We start from the raw sequence: 22,332 nt of genomic DNA on the forward strand, positions 1-22,332 counted from the left end.
ATCACAAGCTTGATTCAACAAAACAGTAACAAAAGGATCATTTCTGTACTCCCCTGCTGTTTTTATCTGTGTTTTTCTGTGATTACTTCTCAGATTATATTCCCAGAGCCCTCCTTTTGCAATTATTCAGCAAATCCCTGCCTATTCCTCACATTTTCTATAACATTGCCCATGAGAATACAACCTGTTTTTCCACAGACGACACCACCCACATCAATCTATCCCTCTGTGGCTGTGTTGCGATGTCCATTCTGTGATAAGCGATGATAATTAGAAGAAAACTGTATGAATGTTTGACCTACGCTAATTAGAAAGTTTGCAGACTTGGCAGCAGGAATCAGCAGTGGGATAATGAATCATAAAATGGTTCATTACAGCGCCCAGGGAACACTCTCAATCTCAATAAACGGACATGGGGCCTAGCAGACAAATCAAACCAGGATGCATGCACTGCCTCATTTAGCTGCTGAAAGGATGACAATAAAAAAAAAAAAAAAACGCCTTTTTTGCTTTAAATGGTTTCTATTATTAAAGTGTCTCTTCTCCTTTGCAATCCTCTCATCCTTTTTTCTTTCTATCTCCTCCTGTATGTGTCGCTCCCTAGATCCATCCTAAAGGACATCCTTTTGAAGCAGCTGTCAGTTCAGTTCATGCTGCTTTTATCTGTAAAATAGCCTATTTGTTCAGTGCATTAACAATGTGTACAAACCACTCCAGCAAACCTCAGCTTGAGTGCTAATAAACTGCACCTTTAAACAACTGTTGAACATTATGTTGCACTTTGGACTCTGCTCCAATCTTCCTACAGCTTTCTTTTCTCTCTGTACCTCTGGCCTCCCCCTGAGGAAACGAGGAGCTCAGTCTACCCACTCATACCACTTCTCCTCTGCTAATCTTAAACCCACAGATACACTGTAGATTCAGACCTCTCCAGACCCACAGGACAACAATCCGCCCACATATGTTTCCTCAGACATTCTCTCCAAGGCACCCTGCAGGCTCCCAACAGTGGGACCAGAGCAGAACACAACATGTAGATAATAATCCCCTTTCACCATCTCTTAAAGCAAACACAGCTCCCATGGCATGAACAGTATGTAAATTATCTGTAAGCTAACACAGATGGAAAAGTCCCCAACCAATGAAGCATTTTCATCTTTAAACACTTACAAATTCTCAATTGACAGTTACTAGAAATATTTCAGGCATCATTATTTGCCAAAACCTGGAGCCAACACCCATGATGCACCTCGTGTAGCAGCTAGGCTGCTAGTTTGATGTTTGTCTTCAGCAGAGAAGAAGGCTCACAAGGATTGATATATTCATGTCTTGTTGTAAATTTTGACCACAGCATGTCAAATTGAATATGAAATTTAAATAAATGTGTCTAATCTGTGTTTGTCAGCATCCTTCTCTGGTTTTAGATTTAGCTTGGCCACATATGATACGGTTTTCAAACCTGAAATGGATTTAAAATTGTGAATCCACAAAAGGAACTTGTCAAATGTTTTTTCATCTTATAAACCTCTGAGGCGACTCAAACAGACCACACAGATGCTGCCAGTATTAACAATCTCACAGTGAAGATTCCCCATGCATGAGATCTCACAGAAACTTTAATGATCAAACGTGACTTCAGGAGAAAAGAAATGGGTGAAAACCTAAATCTTTGGCTGGCTTTTCTAGCATTTGGTAAAATTGTGGCAAAAAAAAAAATCAAAAAATGAGGAAAAGTTTAAGCTATAAGTTTTGTGAGTCAAAATACTAACTAGCATCTGGTTTGCAAAGTTATCCAGGCTGCTTGTTCTAACTGGTTATTGTGGGTATTCCAAAGGAGGCAGTCTGACCTCGAATTGCAAACATAATCATGTGTTTAATAATTAGGATTCAAGGCTGGGGAAGCTTCAACACAGTAGGGAGCAGTACAATAATTCTGTGCACACCACAAAACTGTGGATTATTTGGACAAATAATATTTGCCCCCCATTTTTCAGAGGGGTAAATTCTGGCCTAAAATTGGGCTTGAAATTGTGTAGTTTAGCCAGCTGTAGCAGGCCTGAATCAAAGAATCAACACATTAACCAGTGACCAACTTTAAGAGGAGAATGTTTCACATGTTTAGCAACAGTCAAGTTTAAACTGGCATCATCCAGCTTCTGTGGGTGTTTTTATCGGTTTGTTCACATCTCAGGATTTAAATTTCATGAAAGTGTGTAGTCTTCAGCTGTAAATTATTCTGATTCCAGGAAAGTTTTAATGACATTATTTCTTAAAACTAGATATATACAAGGTTCCTGTAAGCCTTTACAAAAATCTAAGACTTTTTAAGACTTTTGCAAGACCTGAACGAAGAAAAATTTAAACCACTTTTTGCGCAGTGAAAGATAAAAAATAAAAGGTATATGATGTTTCTCTGTGCACCTGATTTAATGAACTGTTAATAAAATGTTAAATGGAAAAGGGAAAGTACATTATTTTGGTCATAAATGCCCAGATTTGATTATTTCTGGCACATTTAATGCCTCTATATTATCAATTTACCATATACTGATATTTAACATACATTTTAGCAGGTGTACCAAGCTGATTCTAAACAATTTAACAATTACAAAACAGAATAATGCTTTATATTGAGGGAAACCTGTAAAAATAAGGGTGGGCTGCATGGATTTTTAAGAGGGCGATTTGGTAGCCCACATGTTGGAGAGATGGACAACAGTACAGAGTGTGTTCAAACACAGCAGGCTAGTTAAAATTAGCGAGGGGTCCTCAATGAGGAAATTTAAAATACCCAACACTGAAATCCCTGAATTGTGGAGAATATTTATGCAACAACTTATGGAGAAAAATGAATAAAATCATATAAGCTTGGCAAGAAAACAAAGATTAGATAATAACATATCTTAGTCAAAATGTTTTATAAAATTAAAGACCTTTACAAACTGATATTTTCAAAATAATTTTGAGGAATTTTTTACCTGGATTTTTAACAGAAGGTCAGCTTAAAAATCAGGGAACTAGTAGGGTAACAGTGAGGTAGACATGCATCAGAAGTAGGGATGTACAATATTATCAGCATGACATCGACAGCTTAAAAGTTTAATATATTGGTATTGGCAGAAATGATCATATCTGCTGATATGACACCTGAGATACAGTTTTAATCACATATCTGCTTTTAATATCAGCCCAGTGCACAAATGTATTATCAGGCACAGGTGGCTGCCAAGGGAGTCCCTCATTCATAGGGGCCCTGAACATTTCAGATGAGGCGTCAAATGTAAAAAACTACCGGATGGTCTTCCTTCCAGCTCCTCTCTCAGCTCAGCTTGACTCAGCCTCCCTGTGCACTGGAGACACTTGGTGTTTTCTAGAAAAAAAGGATGTGCACATATCCGTATGGGCTAAAATGACTTATGGAAATAACGGCATATTGGATACCGGCAAATATCCAGTATTTTGTATCACTAATCAAAAGATCTTCAATCAAACCAGTGGCAAAGTGTTTAAGACTGTTGCCTGTGTATATGGAAACCTATTAGCAGTTGTAAACCAGTGCCTCCTTTGAAAAAACACAAGACTAGGTAAAAACCTAGTATGTGGCTGACCGCAGCTGTCTGGGATGCTTGTTGTCCTCCTGCAAGTCTTTTTGATAGGCAACTGTCGCAGTCTTCAACTTTTCAATGCTCCATTTCTCCATGGCGCCTCCTCTGATCGGTGCCCCATTAGTGGCCATTATTAGCTGGACCAGTGGCAAAAATTGTGTTTTTGTAAACCTGATTACAGCGCAACACCGGGATCTGAGGTGTTTTTTGGGTTTTTTACTCTTACGGATCTCCTGTGTTTTCCTTGGGGCATACTGTTTCCCTTTAATGACCATCCTCAGTTGTGTCATTTTTCTATCTGAACTCATAACTTATCAGCCCCACACTGCTGTGTTACACTCTGACAGCATAGGATCATCTAATTATGCCCTCTGAGTGCTGTTTTTGGGGACAGTTGCGGAGTTTGAGTGCTTTAAAGTGAGGCTACTGTTAGCCTAGCAGCAGCAGTCTGCTAGCTTCGCCTATTTCCTTACTGAACATTTCCTCATCATTCTCCGCTATATGGCCATAACTCTCCAGTTCATTAGTTTAGTTAGCTGGCTGTGGGTGTTATCTTGGAAATGAGCCGTTCTTATTGCTCTGATATGTCGTGGATTCTTTATTAGATGAGATCATGTGGACTCCCCATTAACCCTTTGTTTAAGCTACATGCTAACTCTTCATCAGTGTGTGCTCCTAATAGCGGTCGAGGTCGTAGAAAGCTATGCCGAATCAGACCAGGAGTGGAGAGAGAACATTTTTTTCCATCACAGAAAGCTTTCAGCATTGCTCTCTGTGCTTGTTTGGATTCAGACACGTTGTCTAGTTCAGACAGAAACTCCACTGTGGCTAAGTCCCCACTAAAGACAGGCTCACTAGTCGTTAGCTGGGACCCAACAACTCTTTAGCTGTAACAACTGACTCGCCCCCTATTACTGTCACAATTTAATGCCAAAGCGGGGTTCAGAAGAGTGGCATCTTTGTTTTCTTTCACAGAAAGCTTTCTGTGTTGCTGTGATGCAGAAATGTGTTGTTCTGGCTAAGGCCGAGCTAACATTCGGCTAGGAGCCACAAGCATTCACACAAGTTCCCTTTTCCCCCCTAACTATCACATAATCATGCCAAAGCAGCTCAGCAGAGAAGTAAAAACATATTTCCCAACATGAAAAGCTTATAGGGTTGTTTTATTCTTTGTCATACATAAATGTGGCCCAGTTCTGGTGAAACAGAGGCTAAAGCTATATCTGAGTATTTAGAGAAGTGGAGATAGCCATTACAGGGCTTTCAGCACGAGTAAACCCCGCCCATAGAGCAACTATGTATGGATGAGCTATACATAAATGATGTTAACTCAAGAGCAGTTAGTGGAGGCAGCCATTAGTGACAGCATTCAGTCCAAGCAAACGCAACCAACCGACATACTTAGACACAGCCTTTGCCATATGTAGGGCTGCCCTCAGCGGTCAGCCAACAAGCCAAAAAGTGTGAGGAGTTTCCTAATGTTTTTAAACTAAAAACTAAAAAACTCCTGCATTTTTCTGGTTGAACAACATAACTTTACTCTGAATTTTTCTTTCTTCATTCCTTTTTCTTCCTGGCCCCTCAGTACAATTCACTTTTAAAGGAAAGAAGAATGTGAACTGAAAACACTGCTTACACATGTATCTGCAGAACAAGATCAGCAAGTAAAGCAAAAATCCCCATGAACCAAAAGATCCTCACAGAAGTGTTATCTTTTTTGAAATTGTGCCACAAACTCATAATCTAAAAAATGATCTTATAATATATTCATTTGAGATTTGGACACTTGATCTGACAGCAAATCATTTTTTTAAATCTTAATGTACATTTGAGCAGCAACATGCTTTTCATCACGGTTTATTTTAACTGACCACTGAATCGCAGCATCATATCCATAATGGAGGTGGCACAAAGCAATCTTGGCACGGCAGACGATGCAATGGGAGCTAACTAAACAACATCAATAGTAAACATATTCCAGGGAACAGAAGTGGAAAAACTAATTCCATGCACCACACCACCCTACACTTCTAGTCTCCGCCAGGCTCAATCAAGAGGCCTTTATTCTCTGACTCATATCTTCAGACAGGGGAACCAGAGCCGCCACAAAATGGCTTCGGGAACAATGTGCAGGCCTGATTGCTCCATTGTGAGCTTGCTTTGGCCTTTGACATCTCCTCCTGAACCAAGAGTGTCTAATTCTGACAAGATTTGTCAGGAGACACAGCTGGGGGCCATTGTTACCGACAGGTGCCATACGCCGCCAGTTCAACAAAGAAGGCGACGAGCGAGACAGAAAGAAAGGAGGATGGGAAAAAATTGCCACTGTGAAAACGTCTGTCTGTCTGCACATGCTCTGTTTTTGAGTCTTTAAAGGGGCAGTTGGAGTGTCTGAAAGGTTACAGGTGGAGAACAGAGGGGATATGACAAGCAAAATCAGAGTCCTGCCAGGTACATGTGTTCGCTTTTGTTCATTCAGGTTCTGGGGACAAAGAAGGGTGTCATGTCTGCAGGGGGACATGGTGTTGGCAGGAGGAGCCAAGTCCAACAGGAAGGTGAGACCATGACCACACAGAAAAAAAAAAAAAAAAATACAGTAAACATTTGATGTGAGAGACCTTCTGTCATCTGAAATCATGTTAGCGTGCTAAAGTGGCGGCTGATGTAAACCGAGGGCGAGATGGAGCTTTCATACGTTTACATATGGAGAGCAATAGAGAGAGAGAGAGAGAAAAAGTAAAAGAGGCAAAAACATCCACAGCCATTTGACTTGTTTAGAAACCAGGAGATGGCTTGGCAAACAAGAAAAACACGTTGCAAGCACTGCATGATTGCAGTTTTTATACAGACATCTTGCTCACTGGAATCTCAGTTTGATTTAAATATACAAAATATGATTTTGAGAAATAATGTATAGCATTGCCCACTTCTACATTCTTTAAAATCACTGACATGTCGAAAAAACACATTCTGCACTTGGGGAGAATATATTATCTCCATAATTTAAAGGATTATATTAACAGCACTTGACTAGTGAGCTTGTTGTGCATTCAGAGTGATATCAGGGTTTTTAGGAAAGGTTTTAATATAGTTTGTGGTCTATTGTATTAATTTTACCTCTTCCTCTATTTTATAATCTGTAACACACAGGTGAAAGAGCTTTGGATGGAGATCGTCGTGCAACAGCTTCATTATGTTGTAAACTCACCATAAACCTGAGTTTATTTTGCTGCTCTTGCTTTCTTCTGACCTGTAGACTTTCCTAGGAATTTATAATTACTTTCCTCTGAAATGGTACATACCTGTTTATTATGATTTAATCTAATATCTGCCCCATTACAGAGACCAATGTGCACTAACTGTTGTGTGCTTGGGCATTTATTGTAACCTCAACTGATGTTGTCAATGTCCAGAACCACATATGTTGTTGCATGGATTTAAGAGCCATTTTCTGTGAAGTTATTGATTTGTTTGTGTACAGTTCTTTTAACAGCAATCATTTTGTCAGGTAAAGTCAAAGCAGTGTTCACACAACACACGGCAGTCAGTATGGAAGCAGTGTACTCACAGCCCTTGTAGATGTCTGTGGGAATCTGGACCGCACTCGATGAGTAGTTGACCTTGTTTTTAAAATTGGGATCGTCCACAAACTCCAGCTCCAAAGGCGCTGCGCTCTCCAAAGGGTTGTCCTCTTCTCCATCCTCCGCCTGCATACACGCACACATGCATGCACACAAACACAAAAAATCTGAGTGAGCATACAAACAGATACTTGTGGATAGAAAACGGGGGAAACATGCAAATATAGAGCTGCATTCTGTCACCTCCCATATTGCGACTTTACAGCGCCCATCTGTGGCTCTGCTACATATAGTTTATTGCCTATCTGTCTGACTCACACATTAAAATCACACAGCATTTGGATAATGTTGTGGAAAAAAATAGTAATCATTCCGCCTTTTGTCTGCCTGCCTTCAGATATAGGTGCTTCTTCTCTGATCAGAAAACCACAACAGGTATCAGAGCAAACAGAGACTCATTAGTAAATGAGATGACTATCACAGACATACAAGGTGCCTACAAATTAACCTCAACAATCACTGCAAACCAACACCACTTAATCACGGTTTAGTTTCTTACCAACTCGAATGATAGCGTTATTTCATAGACTCTCGTTTCTCTCGCCTTTTTTTTTGTTCAGACAAAAAAAAAGTGTCTATAATTCACCATGTTTCTACATTTCTAAGCCTCAATACTGTAAATTATGAGAAAGCCAGGCACACATTTTTTTGCATTAGGAAAGTGTCAGCTATCAAAGAAAGCCGAAAGATAAAGAAGCAAAGTGACATTTAAGCTTTTTATCTTGATAACGTATCAATGGAGAACAATCTGTGTCTGTTCTCACGGGATAGGAAGAGATTGTGGGATGTGAAAAAAAGATATAACCCCCTCTCTCTGGCTCAGTTTATTGGCTTATTCTTCATCTGATTTCAGCATGAAACCTTTGAGTGTTCACTGAAAACCTGTCAGATGCATTCTTAGAAAACAGAGTAGTGAACAGGTCCCATTTACAGTCTAAAATGTAGGATATTAAAACAAGGGTAAATCGTTCTTATCAACTAAGAAGTGTATAGTAATGCACTGAACTCTGAGATAGTTATACTTCATTTACAAAATATTTGTAAAATGAAAAACCTCATATTTACTGCTGGAGAGAAATATTTTACATCAGAATGAACCTTTGAGAGCAACAACTGTGTGACTGTAACACACATTTCTTATCACTTTAATAGAGCAGCATGGGTTAATTGGATGTGACATGATAAAAACTGTTTGTTTTTGGGAGAAATTAAATCAAAACCCCATGTCCACAGCTGAAATTGATTGATGGGCCAACTTTAATTGACTATTAAAATGCAATTACAAGCTGTTGTTGGTAACAGAGAGGGGGTGTGTGTGTGTGTGTGTGTGTGTGTGTGTGTGTGTGTGTGGGGGGGGGGGGGGGGTGGTGTAGTCTTACTGAAAGTCACCATAAGGGACAATGTGGTGTTATGACAGCAAACAAAAAAATCTCATTTTAACTCTTATATGAGGACATACAAGATTTCACCAAGAATACGTACATCATTTACAGTAAAAACTTGATGTTAAACTTTAGGGATGAAGAGTTACTGATACTGGTTTTGGTAATGACCCTAAGTATTCAAACCTGGAATCATGTCTTCAGTTTGGTTAGATTTTAACATAATGGAGACAGCAAAGGTAGAGCAGACTGCAAACTAAACACTACTTAATCGCAGAGAGGGGAAGTGAAAAACTTCTGATCAAAATAAAATGAATTTCAAAATAGCTTTACGAACTTTATCTGCATTATCAAATAATCATTTGTATTTGGTCCAACAATGTGGTAGCTGTGCATCCTTATTAAATATACATTTAACCTCAATAATATTTATAGGACAGCCGGTAATAAATAGGTAGTTATGGTTTTGCCTCATCAAATAAATAAAAGCATTTTGGAATTTTCTTCTCTTAAAATCATATTGTAGAGTTTTACTCCAAAAGTGAACAAAGAAGTCAGAGATTTAGAGGCATCATGTTGATTTAAAAGTTGTTTTTTTTTTTTCATTTATTGTTTTCATTTAGGTGTTGGTATTATCCTTTCTGCATTGGCACCCTTTTCAAATAAATATTTGTTTGTTCATTATTATTATTATTATTATTATTATTATTATTATTATCATAAAAATACTCATGTATTTTAGTATAGTATTTTATCATTTAATTATAGTAGCTAAGTTTTATTATTATTTTTGTGTTTGTTTATGGGTCAATGACTTCATTAATTTGTTGCGCCACCTGACATTTGCAAATAATCTCACACTAAACAGGCAACCACTTGACATGGAAAGTATACTCACCCACCTGTGGCTAAGAAAGGAATTATTTTATCTTTACTTAAAAAGGATCTATAAACAATTTTAATGCCATGAATGTCTGCTGGAGTTCAATGGATGATAATTTATGCTACAGTCTGTTTTTATCAATTTATTTTCAGAAAAATGAAAACTTGTAAATTCCAGGACAAACACTATTTTGTGATATTACTAAATTTAAAATCATATATTTTAGTAACATTTGTTTATTTAATGTATTTCAACAAGAAACTCAAACCAAAGTACTCTAGTTTGAACTTTACAAGCTTAAAATGCCATTTTTAATCAGTTCATTCACTCGGATGGTTCCACAACCGGACATTTTTTTAGGTTTTGAGATGCCAAAACATAAAACTAATCATATCATTCAAATATACTGAAAATGTTTTTAAACTGAGGGATTTCGAAGAACAAATGAGTATTTTTCAAAAGAAAACAATAGATTTTGACGATAAAAATCTGACATGTCATTGACCCTTATACCTTTATTAGAGAGATAGGAGAGTGGTAGGAAATCAAGAAGAGTGGGAGTGGAAAAACGACGTGGAAATTAGCCACAGGTCAGATTCAAACCTGGGCTACCAGCTTCAAGAACAGCAGCCTCTGTTCATGGGGGGCATGAACCAGCCACTAGGCTACCGGTGGCCCATCATCAATAATATTCTTAAGTTCTATCTGCATGTCATACAGAGAGGGCTTTATAATGTAAGGACACAGAAAATACATATGGGCTAATGATTTATCATGACATCTATTGTGACCTCCATCATCTATTGTGACCTCCATCATTGAAATGAAACACTATCATAATAAAGACAAATTAGAGAAAAAGAAGAAAAAAATGTTTTAGAACTTTTAATAAAGAAGAGCAAACTTTTTTTTGTTGAAGTCGGTGGTGCTTTACTTTCTCACAAAGTTGTCATTACCTCATCCAGGTGAGTGTGCGTGTGTTTGGCTCAGTGGTTAGAGCAGGTGCCCACAGAGGCTACAGTCTTCAATGCAGTGGTTGCGAGACTGATTCCCTGTCTTGGCACATGTCTTCCCCAGCCCTCTCTTCCCATATTTCCTATCTCTCTTCAGCTGTCCCATCAAATCTTAAAAAAAAAAAAAAAAAAAAAAAAAAAAGAGTAAAAAAAACCTCAACCAGGTGATAGAAAGTTTATGAGGATACAGCTTGCAGTCATTGAACCTTTAATGGTAACAGTCCTTTCAAAAGCAGGTTAGACATGATTTCTTTGACATTTAAGTATAGAGAAGTATTGAGAAAAGCTTGCTATCTTTTTTTAGTTTTTAACTTCGGGACACGATCTGAGGCTGCAATCTGGCAATTTCATGGATAAAAAGGCTTAAGACTTTTTTTCCTTTAATGTGCCTAGCAGTTAGCTAGCATAAGGATATGAGAGCACTGGTAAAACATGTATTTGCTGTAATCTTGTAAGGATGTCTTGTTTCTTTTTTTGCACAAGCAAAAGAAAAGAGGACAGGATTTAGAGTAAATTCCACAGCTTTCTAAGCAGCTTTTAGCTTGATAATAACATTACACAACCCTGAAGCAACTCATGCAAAAGAATAGACATGTAATTAAACACATACTCAACTACAAATGCTAATAGTAAAAACTTAAAGAGGGCCTGTTTGTTTATATGGCAATGTCTGCCCAAACAGATCCTCAGTTTTAATGATGGCTTAGTACATGTGTCATACAGTAAATAAAAGAGGTGCAATTCCACAGGTTGTCTTTACCTTAATATTGCCTGATTGGGTCAGGTGCTTGCTGGCTTTTCAGCTGCAGCAGCCATGAAGTTGAGGTGTTTGTTTATCACTCAGTCTGGCACTAATTCTGTCAATGTCGGGCACAGAGGGTTTTTTTTTTCTTTAGAAGAGCCCAATCATAATTAACCGAGGCAGCGTCTAATTAGGAGCTGAATAAATCCACGCTGGAAAGACTGATTGGTTCATTTTCTTCAACCATCCTCCACCTGTTTTGCTCGATTCATTACCCAATTTGTTAATTTTATCTCCCTGTTCCCCGGGTTTAATTAAAGGCTGAAGAGGCCAGAGATGACATTTTGAAGATTCTTTCATTCCCACCTTCAGCCAAGCAGGGCTCACCTGAAGCGTGTCGCTTACGACCCTGTATGTGTGAGTGTGGGTGGCTGTGTTTATTGGGAAGACAGAGGAAGAGTGAGATAAAGAAGGCAGTCCTTTAAACAAACAAGGAATCCTTTAGAAAAAAAAAAAAAAACAGCACTCAAATGGTAAATAGTTGCTTTAACATATTCATCAAATGCAGAAAAACAGCAACAAGGAAAAGCCTTTTTAAATTTAATTAAACATTAGAATAAACAGCCTTGTAATAATGTATATTTTTCATGTTTGCCCTTGAAGTAAATTACTACCTAGGAACAGCGATTGACAACACTTTTGTGCTCAACAGAAAATATATTGCAGGGAAAGTGGGATGATACAGACCAAAGGATATTTGCATTTTTACCCAGGATGTTTTGTCTGCTCCCAGCTGGTGCGTAGGTTATATTCTTTTATGGAGGCTGAGGCTTAAGGGGGCTAATTTTTGTCTGTGTTTGGAGAAATATGTGTCTTTGAACCAATGGTGAGGAAAACGTGAGAGTCATATTTTGCTCAACTTGGAGAAAACTTGATGAGAAAAAAGGTAGTTGAATGATCCTAAAGCCTTTATCTAAAATAAATACGGAGAAAAAAATAAAGGCGCATATGACTTCCACCTTTGTGTCCAGCCATAACAATCCATCAATCAGAGGAAGACCCCCACCCAAACAATTTAAAGTCTGGGTGCAACTTCCTAAGAGATCAGCTTCCAAACAATATGTCATATCCTTTACTTAGCTCTTGTTAAGAGGCATTAATTATCAATGGGCCTTGAATCATTCTGTTGGTTGTACAAGGTCTAGGGGGGCTGTTGACATGTTGTTTGTGTTCATTTGTCAGCACAGTTAGTGACTATAACATCCAGAATATAATGAGTACCAGTAAATAAGACCTTTCCAAATCATGTCTATTTAATTTATTTTAGCATAGTTGGACTCCAATAGAGGTGTAAAAACATCTCAGCAAAGATCAAGAGATATTGGAGGCACCTGAGCTACATTTTAAGTGTTTTTGCAAAGGTTCTGAATACCTGTCAGTGTGATTTTTAAGTCCAAAAAAAAAAAAAAAAAAATCTAGATTAATCAGAATACAAATACAATTTTTCAGATTTAGCATCAGGCCACAACCTAACAACGTGAAGAGGATCAGAATACTTTCTGAATGCACTGTAGACTTTGCACTATGGCAAGCCAACATTTCAGTAGTTAAGCTCTGCCTTGGGTCATTCTTTTCAATCAAATCAGCACTCCACAAGGTTCATTTACAGAACAGTACACCACTGATATTTGAATGCTTGATTATGGCCTAAGGAGGAGAAATGCAGTTAAAAAGTGGTGCTGTCAGCCTGGCGTACATCACTATGTATACCAGAATGTTTTGAGCAGTCAATCAGCAGCTTTCAATACACAATGAACGGGAGCCAAACTTTCAGTAGCATCGGGGCTCATGCAGTGGCTGATGGGAGCATATGCACTGAGGTAATGACAGCCCACATCTCAGCATTTCATAGTTATACACTGGTCGCATCCATAAACAGGACAGAGCTCACTTATTACATGTAAAAGCAAGCATCAAAATGCATCTTGTATATTGGATTTTCTGGTAATTTTTGTTTCAATTTTTGGTTGTTACCAGAAAGATCAGTGTTTCCAACCCTAGAGACTTTATTTACTACCTTTTTGCCTAACAAATACCATCTGCATTTATGCTACTTCCCTTTTCACCTGTAAGCTAGATCGTAACATCCAACATCCTCAAGTCTTTGTTGAGCAGGAGTTTGCATGAGGTCATTTTCACTTAAAGGAATAATATGCAACTTTCAGAGAGGACGTAACAATTAACACCAGTCTCTCAGATCAAAATAAACCATGCCCTTTGCCATACTTACACACTCCTCCTGCAGTGTTCCGATCGAGCCATTTGCAGGACTGATCTCCATTCAGATATGCGCCCCAAAGTTGATTTGATTCTTTATCAAAGTATTTTAGACTCTTCTGTTTGAAAAGTCTGTCAGTGTCACTGTGTTTCACTCTTGCGATAAAACTGTGGCGTTATTACACTACACAGCAAGCAGGGCTAACCTTTGAAGAGCAAGTTGTTCATATGAAAAAGCCTGTATGAAACATGCCTGAGACTCTGAGCAAGCACAGGAGTCCTGTCAATTTTTGTCCTGTCAGTGTGAACCCAGAGCTGTGAACAACAAACCCAGGGAGAGTTCGACTCAATTTTTAAGACATTCTTTAATGATATACCGTTTTAAGTTGGGATATATTTGATCTCTGCTTCATTTATTTTTTAAATGTTGCATATTATACCTTTAAAATGAAATATACCATTTACACTTACATGAAGGGTACAGTAGACAGAGGAAAAAGGAACAAGGTTTGGAGCAAAGGAGCAAAGGATAGGGAACAGAGGAGACAAGGTTTGAATAAGAGAGCCAAACAATCACTTACCTTTCCAAAGCTTAAATCTAATCATATCTTCCTAATAGTACAGGATCTTTAATGTAGTAGCAGAGTTTTATCCAGAAGGGGTGACCCTGAGGGAAATCAAGATTCAGATAGCAGAGCACTGGTGGGTGACCGTTGGGGTTGCAGGGATGACGAATGACCTCTGCCTGACCTCTGCTGCTGTCTTTGGGTGGTGTGGGGTTGGTGAAGTGGGGGTCAGGGGTGTGTCACCCGCTCGGCCTCAGTGTGCCACGTTAATGATGACTGATGTCCTCCAATTAGATGTGCTGACAGGCCCTAAAGCGCTGTGTCATTAATCACACGAGTGGCGTGCACAAAGAGAAAATCACACTGTGATTTATTGCTCCTCCGCCTCCCTCTCTCTCTTCCCCTCTCTATCTCACTCTCCTCACATCTTTTTGTGCTTTGGCGATCTATGGGGGGATTCTTGCGCTCTTCCTTGAAACTGAATCAATCAGCAGGAACGGGCTCTGAGTGTGACCTACCCTACGGAGGAGCTGAAGGCTGCTGCATGGTGATGCCAACAGTGACTTGCAGAGTTTTTCTGGAGGAGCGTGAGTTATGCAGCCTGCAGGTTTTTCATTGAATGTCATTTATATTCTTCAGTATAAGTGACATACTTGATAAAAATGTTGTCCTAGTGTATGTGAGTGTGATATAATTCCTACTTTCATATGTGTCTTTTTAGCCATGGAGGTGTACAATACTACAGTTCATGTCCGCAGTTAGTCAGGGTCAGTAGGGAGGGAGGAACTCTGGGTGCTGGACTGGGGGAGGACAGCTGAAGTCACTGTCACATGCATGTCGGCCTGCCCCTGCTCTGTCACAGCGACTCACCATAAAGCAGTGTCACCTCACTAACACACACAGACAGCCCAGGGGCCTGCAACTGGAGGAGGGGAGCATCAACACCAAGGAGGCCGGGAGAAGGGGAAGGAGTGTGGGCTAGGGTGGGGTTGGAGTTGCAGGAAAAGGGTGGCAGGGTTTGGGTAGGGATGTGGGTAGGGATTTCAGGGAGGTTTTACGGCAGGCAGACTGGGTAGCGGGGGGAAGCGGTCCGATCCGTACTCACATAGTCTGAATCCGCTTTGGAATCGTAGTATGAAATGGCATTCTCCTGTGCAGAAAAGAAAAGTGAAAAGACAGTTGATGAGAAAAGATATAGCAGAGTCTATATCAGCCCGACTCCTGGCGGTGGTAAGCTAGAGAGAGTCGTGGTTATATTCCATCACACCGTTCAGCATGAGAATATAATCAGCATCACAGAACACAGGAGGAGTAGTGTGATGTGGAGTGACAGTTATGAGAAGGAGAGCAGTGAGCTGTAAAAGATATCAAAGGATGTAATGCATCTGGACAATGCTTTTGTTAATAAGATGTGATGTATGTGACTCATGTTCGAACTTGTGTTTAAAACACCGTAGGAACATTTTCATGTGTTGTGGAGACTGTTAAATAATGTATGTGTGTGTGGTGGTGTGGTATGGCATGGAATAAAGTGCAGAGAAAGAAGAATAAACTCAAAATATTAGTCTCTCTGGGAGTCTTATCAACCTCAGCTGGCTGTGTTTGCAGTCTAGGAAATCAGCTCTCACAGGAGGAAAGGAGTAGAAAGGGAAAAGGAAAAGAATGTAAATGTATGCAATTGTGTTGCAAAAACTAAAGTTAGCAGTCACAAGCTGAATCCTGAGACTGAGCCCTTAAACCGCAGAGCTCCTGTCCTTTAGCCTGCAAGCAAAGACCCCCCACACCCAGCTTTCCCTGCACTTCTCTACCCTGCGCCGGAGTCCTTATCTCCCGTAAAGGCAGGCGAGAGGGCGGGCAGGGGCTGCATGCAGTGAGCGGCGGTCGTGGGGGCCTGCCTCATCATCCCGAGGAGGCTGGCTGAGGTCGTGCTCTCAAGGGCAACACGGCAACTGTTTTCCCCATCACTGGAGGAGCACTGGTCATGGTCTGGTAAAGGGGGAAGAGAGTCTACTGTATAGGTAAAAGGAGTCATGACACACCATTCACGCCATCTGGCTCTGTATTTTTCTACAGTTGTTAGCCTCTTTTTGCCTTTACCCCTCTGCCCTTCATTGTTTTTACTCTCCTGATTTAGTTTAACGCATACACCTAGCCACACATGTATCCTCTTTCTCCATCAGCTCCCTCTCTTTTTGCTCCCTCTGGCTCGAGAGCCTCTCCACATACCACGACCAGGGTCTTGGCTGGCCTCCAGTGCTAATCAGAGAGTCAGTCATCAGCTCGGCTCAGTCCCTAACAATCCAGTAAAAAGAAACACAAAATGATCAAAACGCACCCTGACATCAAACATGGGGCCGTCTGGCCCTGGATGCAGCTTGTGTCTTCCAGTAATGAGCGTGGACAAGATCGTGGATGAGCACAATCTAACCCCCTCCCTTCAACTTAGCCAGCATCCCCGCCTCTCTCTGCCTCCTCAGCTCTGATAGAGAGAGGAGGTGTGAGGATGGGAGGAAAGGAGCTGAGTGGAGGGATCAGAGCGGGTCGTTCAGGGAGTATACTGGGTTAAGTTGGGGGGGTTAGGATGGAATCTGAGGTCAGAGCGATATGAAGGGATGAACAGAGAGGAGAGAGAGATGGGTGGTGTTGATGGTGGCGGTGGGTGCAGAGGGGAAAGAGCTGCTGGGGCTAAAAATAGCTCAAGTGTCTGCAGAGAGAGAGAAGGAGAGAGAGAGAGAGAGACTGTGGCAGAGCAACAGCGTTGTTGTGTCTGCCAGCAGGATTGATCTGAAGCCCAGTCCTGCTCAGACTGGTCCCTCGCTTCTGAAGAGTTTACTCTCAGTACTGCCACATTACAACTCATTATTCAGGACTGCTTCCTGTAAATAAACGCTCGGTTCCTCTCACCCCAGGGACACCATCCAGCAGCTTCTTTCATACAAACCAAACACTCAAAACAAACACACACCTCACAATACTGAAGAGAGAGCTAAGAGTGAGTCCAGTACTGCAGCTCTATTCTTGTATTTCGTCTTCACCAATTCCTTTTCTTACCACACAGCTTTTATTTCTGACAATATAAGGAAAAGACAGATAATAAATCAAAGGAGAAACTGTGATACATCAGTAGAGACACGTGATAAACACAGGGCACATGGGATCACTGAATGTCCATGAAAAGACAATAACTTTGGACCCATTTAAACATTTAATCTAAATGAGGAGATGCCTTTTGTTCATCTGAGATTATAACATTCAAAGGATAGGTAAAGCTGACCTGTAGGCTTTTAGTACTAAAAGCTATTCTGAGGTATTCTGTGCTTGGTTTTCTCTTATATTTGTTCTCCTTCTGTCATGGCATCATGTCTGTTTGCACAGCTGGACAGCTGTGTTTACCTCACTGTTTACACTGTTCATATCACTTTACTTGAGCTAAACCTGTGCAGTGTACATTCTGTAATAGCCATGTACACTAAATCCTTTGTATAAGTCGCATTAGTAAAATACTCACACATTATGTCTCTTTATGTAGCTATCGCCAACATTTTTCATGTCACATCATTCAGCACTTAAAAGCAGTACATGAATATCTCTCATATAATAGTGGCATACAGATAAAGACATTTTAAGGTTTTTAGTGGCCCAAAGTAACTTGGAAGAATCTGTATCTGGATAATAAAGTTTTAAAGTATAAAAATGTTGTCAAAACTTGTTTTATCTGATCAATCTCTTAAACTGTGGTGCTCCACCATGTCCTAATTTTTATCGCCATAGTCCGATTGGCCCACCAATGTCACATTTTCATAAAGCTGATATCCCGTTGGCCTGCTATAGTGAACCTCTATGTGAGCCACGCAGGACTCATGGAGTGTGGCACGGACAAATGCTCTGCAGTTTTCTTCAGATACTCAAGCTACAAGAGAGAAAGCCTTGAAACATTTCAGGTACTTTTGTTCCTCTCCAATTTGTACCCCTGTAGGATCTGCGTATCCATATTGGTTCTTCTACTACTGCCGTGTCTCTGACATGCGTGAGGACTAGGTAGGTAGCGCGCTACCTTAAAATCGAATTAAATAAATATTCCAGTAATATTCACATCTCAAGTGACAAGACCTCAGTGTGTGAGCGTGAGATTAAGAAGACTGAGCTTCAGTAAGACACATCACTTTACAGGAAATAACAACTATATATAGTTGATATAAACCATGTTAAAAACCCTTTACACCCACTAATCAGGCAGAGAAAGGGAAAGAGGCAGTCAGGTGAAAGATTCTCAGTTCTAGCAGAGTGAAACAGTCACTGATTTTAGTTATTTGTTGGATAATTCCTTCAGGAGTTAGAGAGAATACAGCTGCTGTAAATGTCTCTGTTCTTTTTATGTAATACAAGTAAACACTAATACAGATAATAAAGGCTGTGACACAGTTTCCTGATAGAGATTAGTTTTACTTAAAATCTGAGATGGTCATGCGACCTGCTGCAGTTGAGAAGATGTTTTTTTTTTTTAAATAAAACATTTATAGATAGTTATTATCTTATTATGAACATTAAAATAAAAATCCATTAAAGATGAGTAAAAAGTAATCTTAACAGACTTTTTAAAGAAATGAAAATGTGAAAAATTTAAAATCTTTATTGTCAGGACAGTTGAGGAAAAAACTGATAGCCAGAATTGGCTAATCAAATTATAATCAGTACCCCCTAAAAGGTTTGGGGTCCCCCACCATTGTTTCCTTAAATCCTGTGGGAAACACTACAAACTATTATCAGGGTTTAATGTATGTATCAAATAATTATGACACAGGGTCTTATTTGCTCTTTAATGTTTTTTTTCTTTTTTTATGTTTTATAATTACACAAAGTTATAACACATTTTTTTTTTTTTTAAATGATTCTTCTTCATTATGTTTTGCTCCTCTGGTTTGAACTATTGGCAGCATAGCTCAGCACTGCCCCCATGGTTGTGGTGGCATTACCATGTTTGGTACGTATCCGTAAGCTTTGAGAGAATGGATGAAAAAGGACGATATGAACCCAGAGTACAGACAGAAACAGCCATCTGTATCTGTATGCATTTTAAATGTAGAGTATAAATGGGTCTTTTGTTGGATATGAGGAATAAGATAAGATAAGACAAGATAAGACAGACTTTAATGTCCCCGTAGGGAAATTTAGAATGGAGATGAAATTTACTGGGATGACCCATTTTATATAACATTACCTCTGCTACTGCAGAGTAAAATCATTACATCTTTGTTGCTATTACAGCCTCAAATGACACAACAAATGAACTGTACTTGAACTTATGTATTAAGCCATGTTGTCTTGTGTTAGGAGGAAAATTAAACCTCTAATCATCATTAAATGAGCTCTTCACTTAGCAACCTCTCCTTCAAGAGCACACTCCGACATGCGCACATAAGGTGGCAGCATGTGGTTGAATCGGAGGCCACTGCGACCCTCCAAGCAGCCCCTCAGGTCGGCATGGTCATCTGCTGCAGCTGGTAACAGGTCTCTATGGTCTCAGGGTCTGGGTTAAACACAAATCTAATACAACACCAAGCCAGCAATTATCCCACATCCATCTCTGCTGAGGCCTGAGCATCCTGCTGGAGCATATAAACACAAACAGCTTATAATCACATGAATAGGGATACTAATATACTAGAAATGTACATTGAGAACAAGAGTGAGTGCATGCACTCATATAAAGAGGCACACAAAGTCAGAGAAAGTCCCACTGACATAAAGTGCTATCAGTAAATTAAATCTATCATGCTGAGTGGACCAACAAATTCCAAACAGGAGACAAACACTGAGGTCAGGTGATGATCTCCAGTCGCTCCCTAACATCAATCTCCCCCCTCCTCCCTTCCTCTCCTCACCCTTATCTCGATCTGTTTCCTCTCCTCCTCTCCCTCACACTGCCCTGTCTTATCTTCATCTCCCCCGATCTCTCCATCCTCGGTACCAGCCTCCTCTCGCCCAATTTCAGATTTCAGCAGAAGCAGCGGCGCGTAGGTTAGATGCCTACTGTTGCTATAGAAACTGCCCTGTGCTCTAGATTACAATGTGACTTTGTCTCCTCGCCAGGGCTACAGTGTCTGCTTGTTTTTATGTCTGACCAGATACATGGCTGCCTGTCTTTTGTTCATCTGTATGGCTGTCAGTCAGTCTAACCGTGTGGGTGTTTTTATGCCTGCTTGTTTTCTTGTCATCGACATGTGCTGCATGTTATTTTAATGTCAGCTATTCTTACATAAAATCTAATTTCAAGAACTCAGGCCTCAAAAACTAGGCGCTCCTGCATGAGAAGAGGATGTTGACAGATGATAAGTCCAGGAAGGCATAGGGTAACAATCGAAAAGTGTATGGCACATAAAAGCCGTCACATGTACGGGTACATGGGATGACTGACTGTGATCACTGGGACTGAATCTTTTGAATTTAAAGCTATGAGCTCCCTCAACGGGCTTCCTGAGACAGGTTGACATTTGAGCATGTGACAAGCACTCCATCAGGGGTGGGGACAGATTACAGTCATATTCATATCTCCTCTGGACACCTGCTAATGATTTTATAATTACAGAACACACTCTGTGCCTCCGCCGTGCCCTAGGGTGTGCACACAAGCACGCAGAAACACACACAGCACCCCTCTCCTGGCCCTGATTGTCTAGCAATCATTCGTAGCACCAGTTTCCCTAATGGAAGCTGACATTATATCAAACACAATAAAGGATTTCATTTACTGCTCTTCATTAACCCGAGCACATCAGCCCACAAGGTGCACACGCACACATGAGCACGCACACGCTCACTCGGTGTGAAAATACAACCGGAGCAAAGAAGCTGAAAACCAAACAATTTGATTTGCTGCAGAGAAGAGCAGCTCACGTAAAGTTTGATACAAAGCTGTTATGGAGCTATAAATTCTGACTCCTTCTCTTATCTCCTCCACTCCAATCTCCTCCCTTGTCTCCCCCTATCTCCCCCTCTGTCTCTCTAATTCCACAGCATCCTTATATCCCATCTCTGAGTGTCAAACGGCGTGAGACTCAAGACATTCGCACTAGATAAACACTCGGCTGTTTTAGCTTGTGAGACCTCTCCGGCATTCCTCAGGCTAACTCCATTCTCAATACGACATCCAGGCACAACACACAGGTGTATTACAATTCACATACGTTAAGGGTGCGATGACTGACATCCAATTTCATGTGGAGAATGAAATGTAAAGGAAATATATGCAAAAGGGCATTAGTGCAGAAAGCAGAGACGTCAGAATGAAATCACATAAAGCCATCAGAAACAAATTTGTTCAGCTCATTCCCTTTAGTTCCAACGGCCCAGAGGTTCCAGCATATGTCAAAAGGTGAGCTCATGAAATATGCCTTTCATCAGTAGTGAATCAATCATCGACATGTAGAAATTTGTCAGAGATCTTAAAGCTCTTTACCCACTTTGATCTTGAAATGAAGGGGTCTGTGCCTGTGAATAAAATATTAAGTCTTGTTCTTTGGTCAAGTCTTTTTGATTCAGGGAATTTCAGAATCTGATTTTATCTGGTGGCATATGCGTGTTCACAGATATTTGAAAAGACACAGTATTTGGATGGCTTTTCCTTTAATTTCACTACAACTGTGCTTAGAATTAAATGGAGGATATAGCAGGACCAAGTAGCTGAAGTACAACCAAAAAACATTTTTCACTATTTTGTTCTTATGACTCCACTAAACTAAAACAAACACAGTGCATTAAAACCGTCCTAGGAAAGTCCTTCTGTCCTGATGACAATAATGTTTTCGTCTCATTAGAGGCTGTTGAACATAAATGACGGTTGATTTGTGGGGGTTTTAATTATATTTGAAGCTATGCTTGCGCTGCTTTAGACTTCAATACTGAAAGCTATGTAAAACTATGTATATTTAGGGAGCAGCCAAAACTGATGGAAGCTTTCAATGCAACAACTAAATATTGTCTATCACTACAGTCACTGCCATAAAGTTTAGGTCAATTCAGCCATGTCAGTTTATGTGCTTGATTAAAAAGGACACAGAACAGACGATTAAATGAAATAACTGTTTCTCTGCTCCCCTCGTTAAGATTGCTACAATTTATGTTTCTTGTCACCATCTTTCAATTTCACGTGCTTTTAACCATTATCATCTCTGTTATTTTTATCAAACAAGAAATCACCAAAAGTTGGGTACCAAGGACATTTTT

At 40.0% G+C, this 22,332-nt stretch overlaps 1 protein-coding gene across 4 annotated transcripts in view; it reads right to left on the reverse strand.

The window, feature by feature from the left end:
• Nucleotides 1-22,332, reverse strand: part of cacna2d2a (calcium channel, voltage-dependent, alpha 2/delta subunit 2a) — a 255,562-nt gene that overhangs the window by 82,401 nt on the left and 150,829 nt on the right. For 3 of the 4 annotated variants that reach the window (XM_041783642.1, XM_041783640.1, XM_041783639.1), the window contains exons 5-6: nt 15,215-15,259; nt 7,174-7,312 (exon numbers count right to left, since the gene is read on the reverse strand). In XM_041783642.1, coding sequence (XP_041639576.1) covers nt 7,174-7,312; nt 15,215-15,259 — 184 coding nt within the window. The remainder of the gene's footprint in view (nt 1-7,173; nt 7,313-15,214; nt 15,260-22,332) is intronic. The other variant, XM_041783641.1, reaches the window with a different exon arrangement.

Source organism: Cheilinus undulatus, linkage group 3 (genome assembly GCF_018320785.1).
Source record: "Cheilinus undulatus linkage group 3, ASM1832078v1, whole genome shotgun sequence".
Taxonomy (NCBI): Eukaryota; Metazoa; Chordata; class Actinopteri; order Labriformes; family Labridae; genus Cheilinus; species Cheilinus undulatus.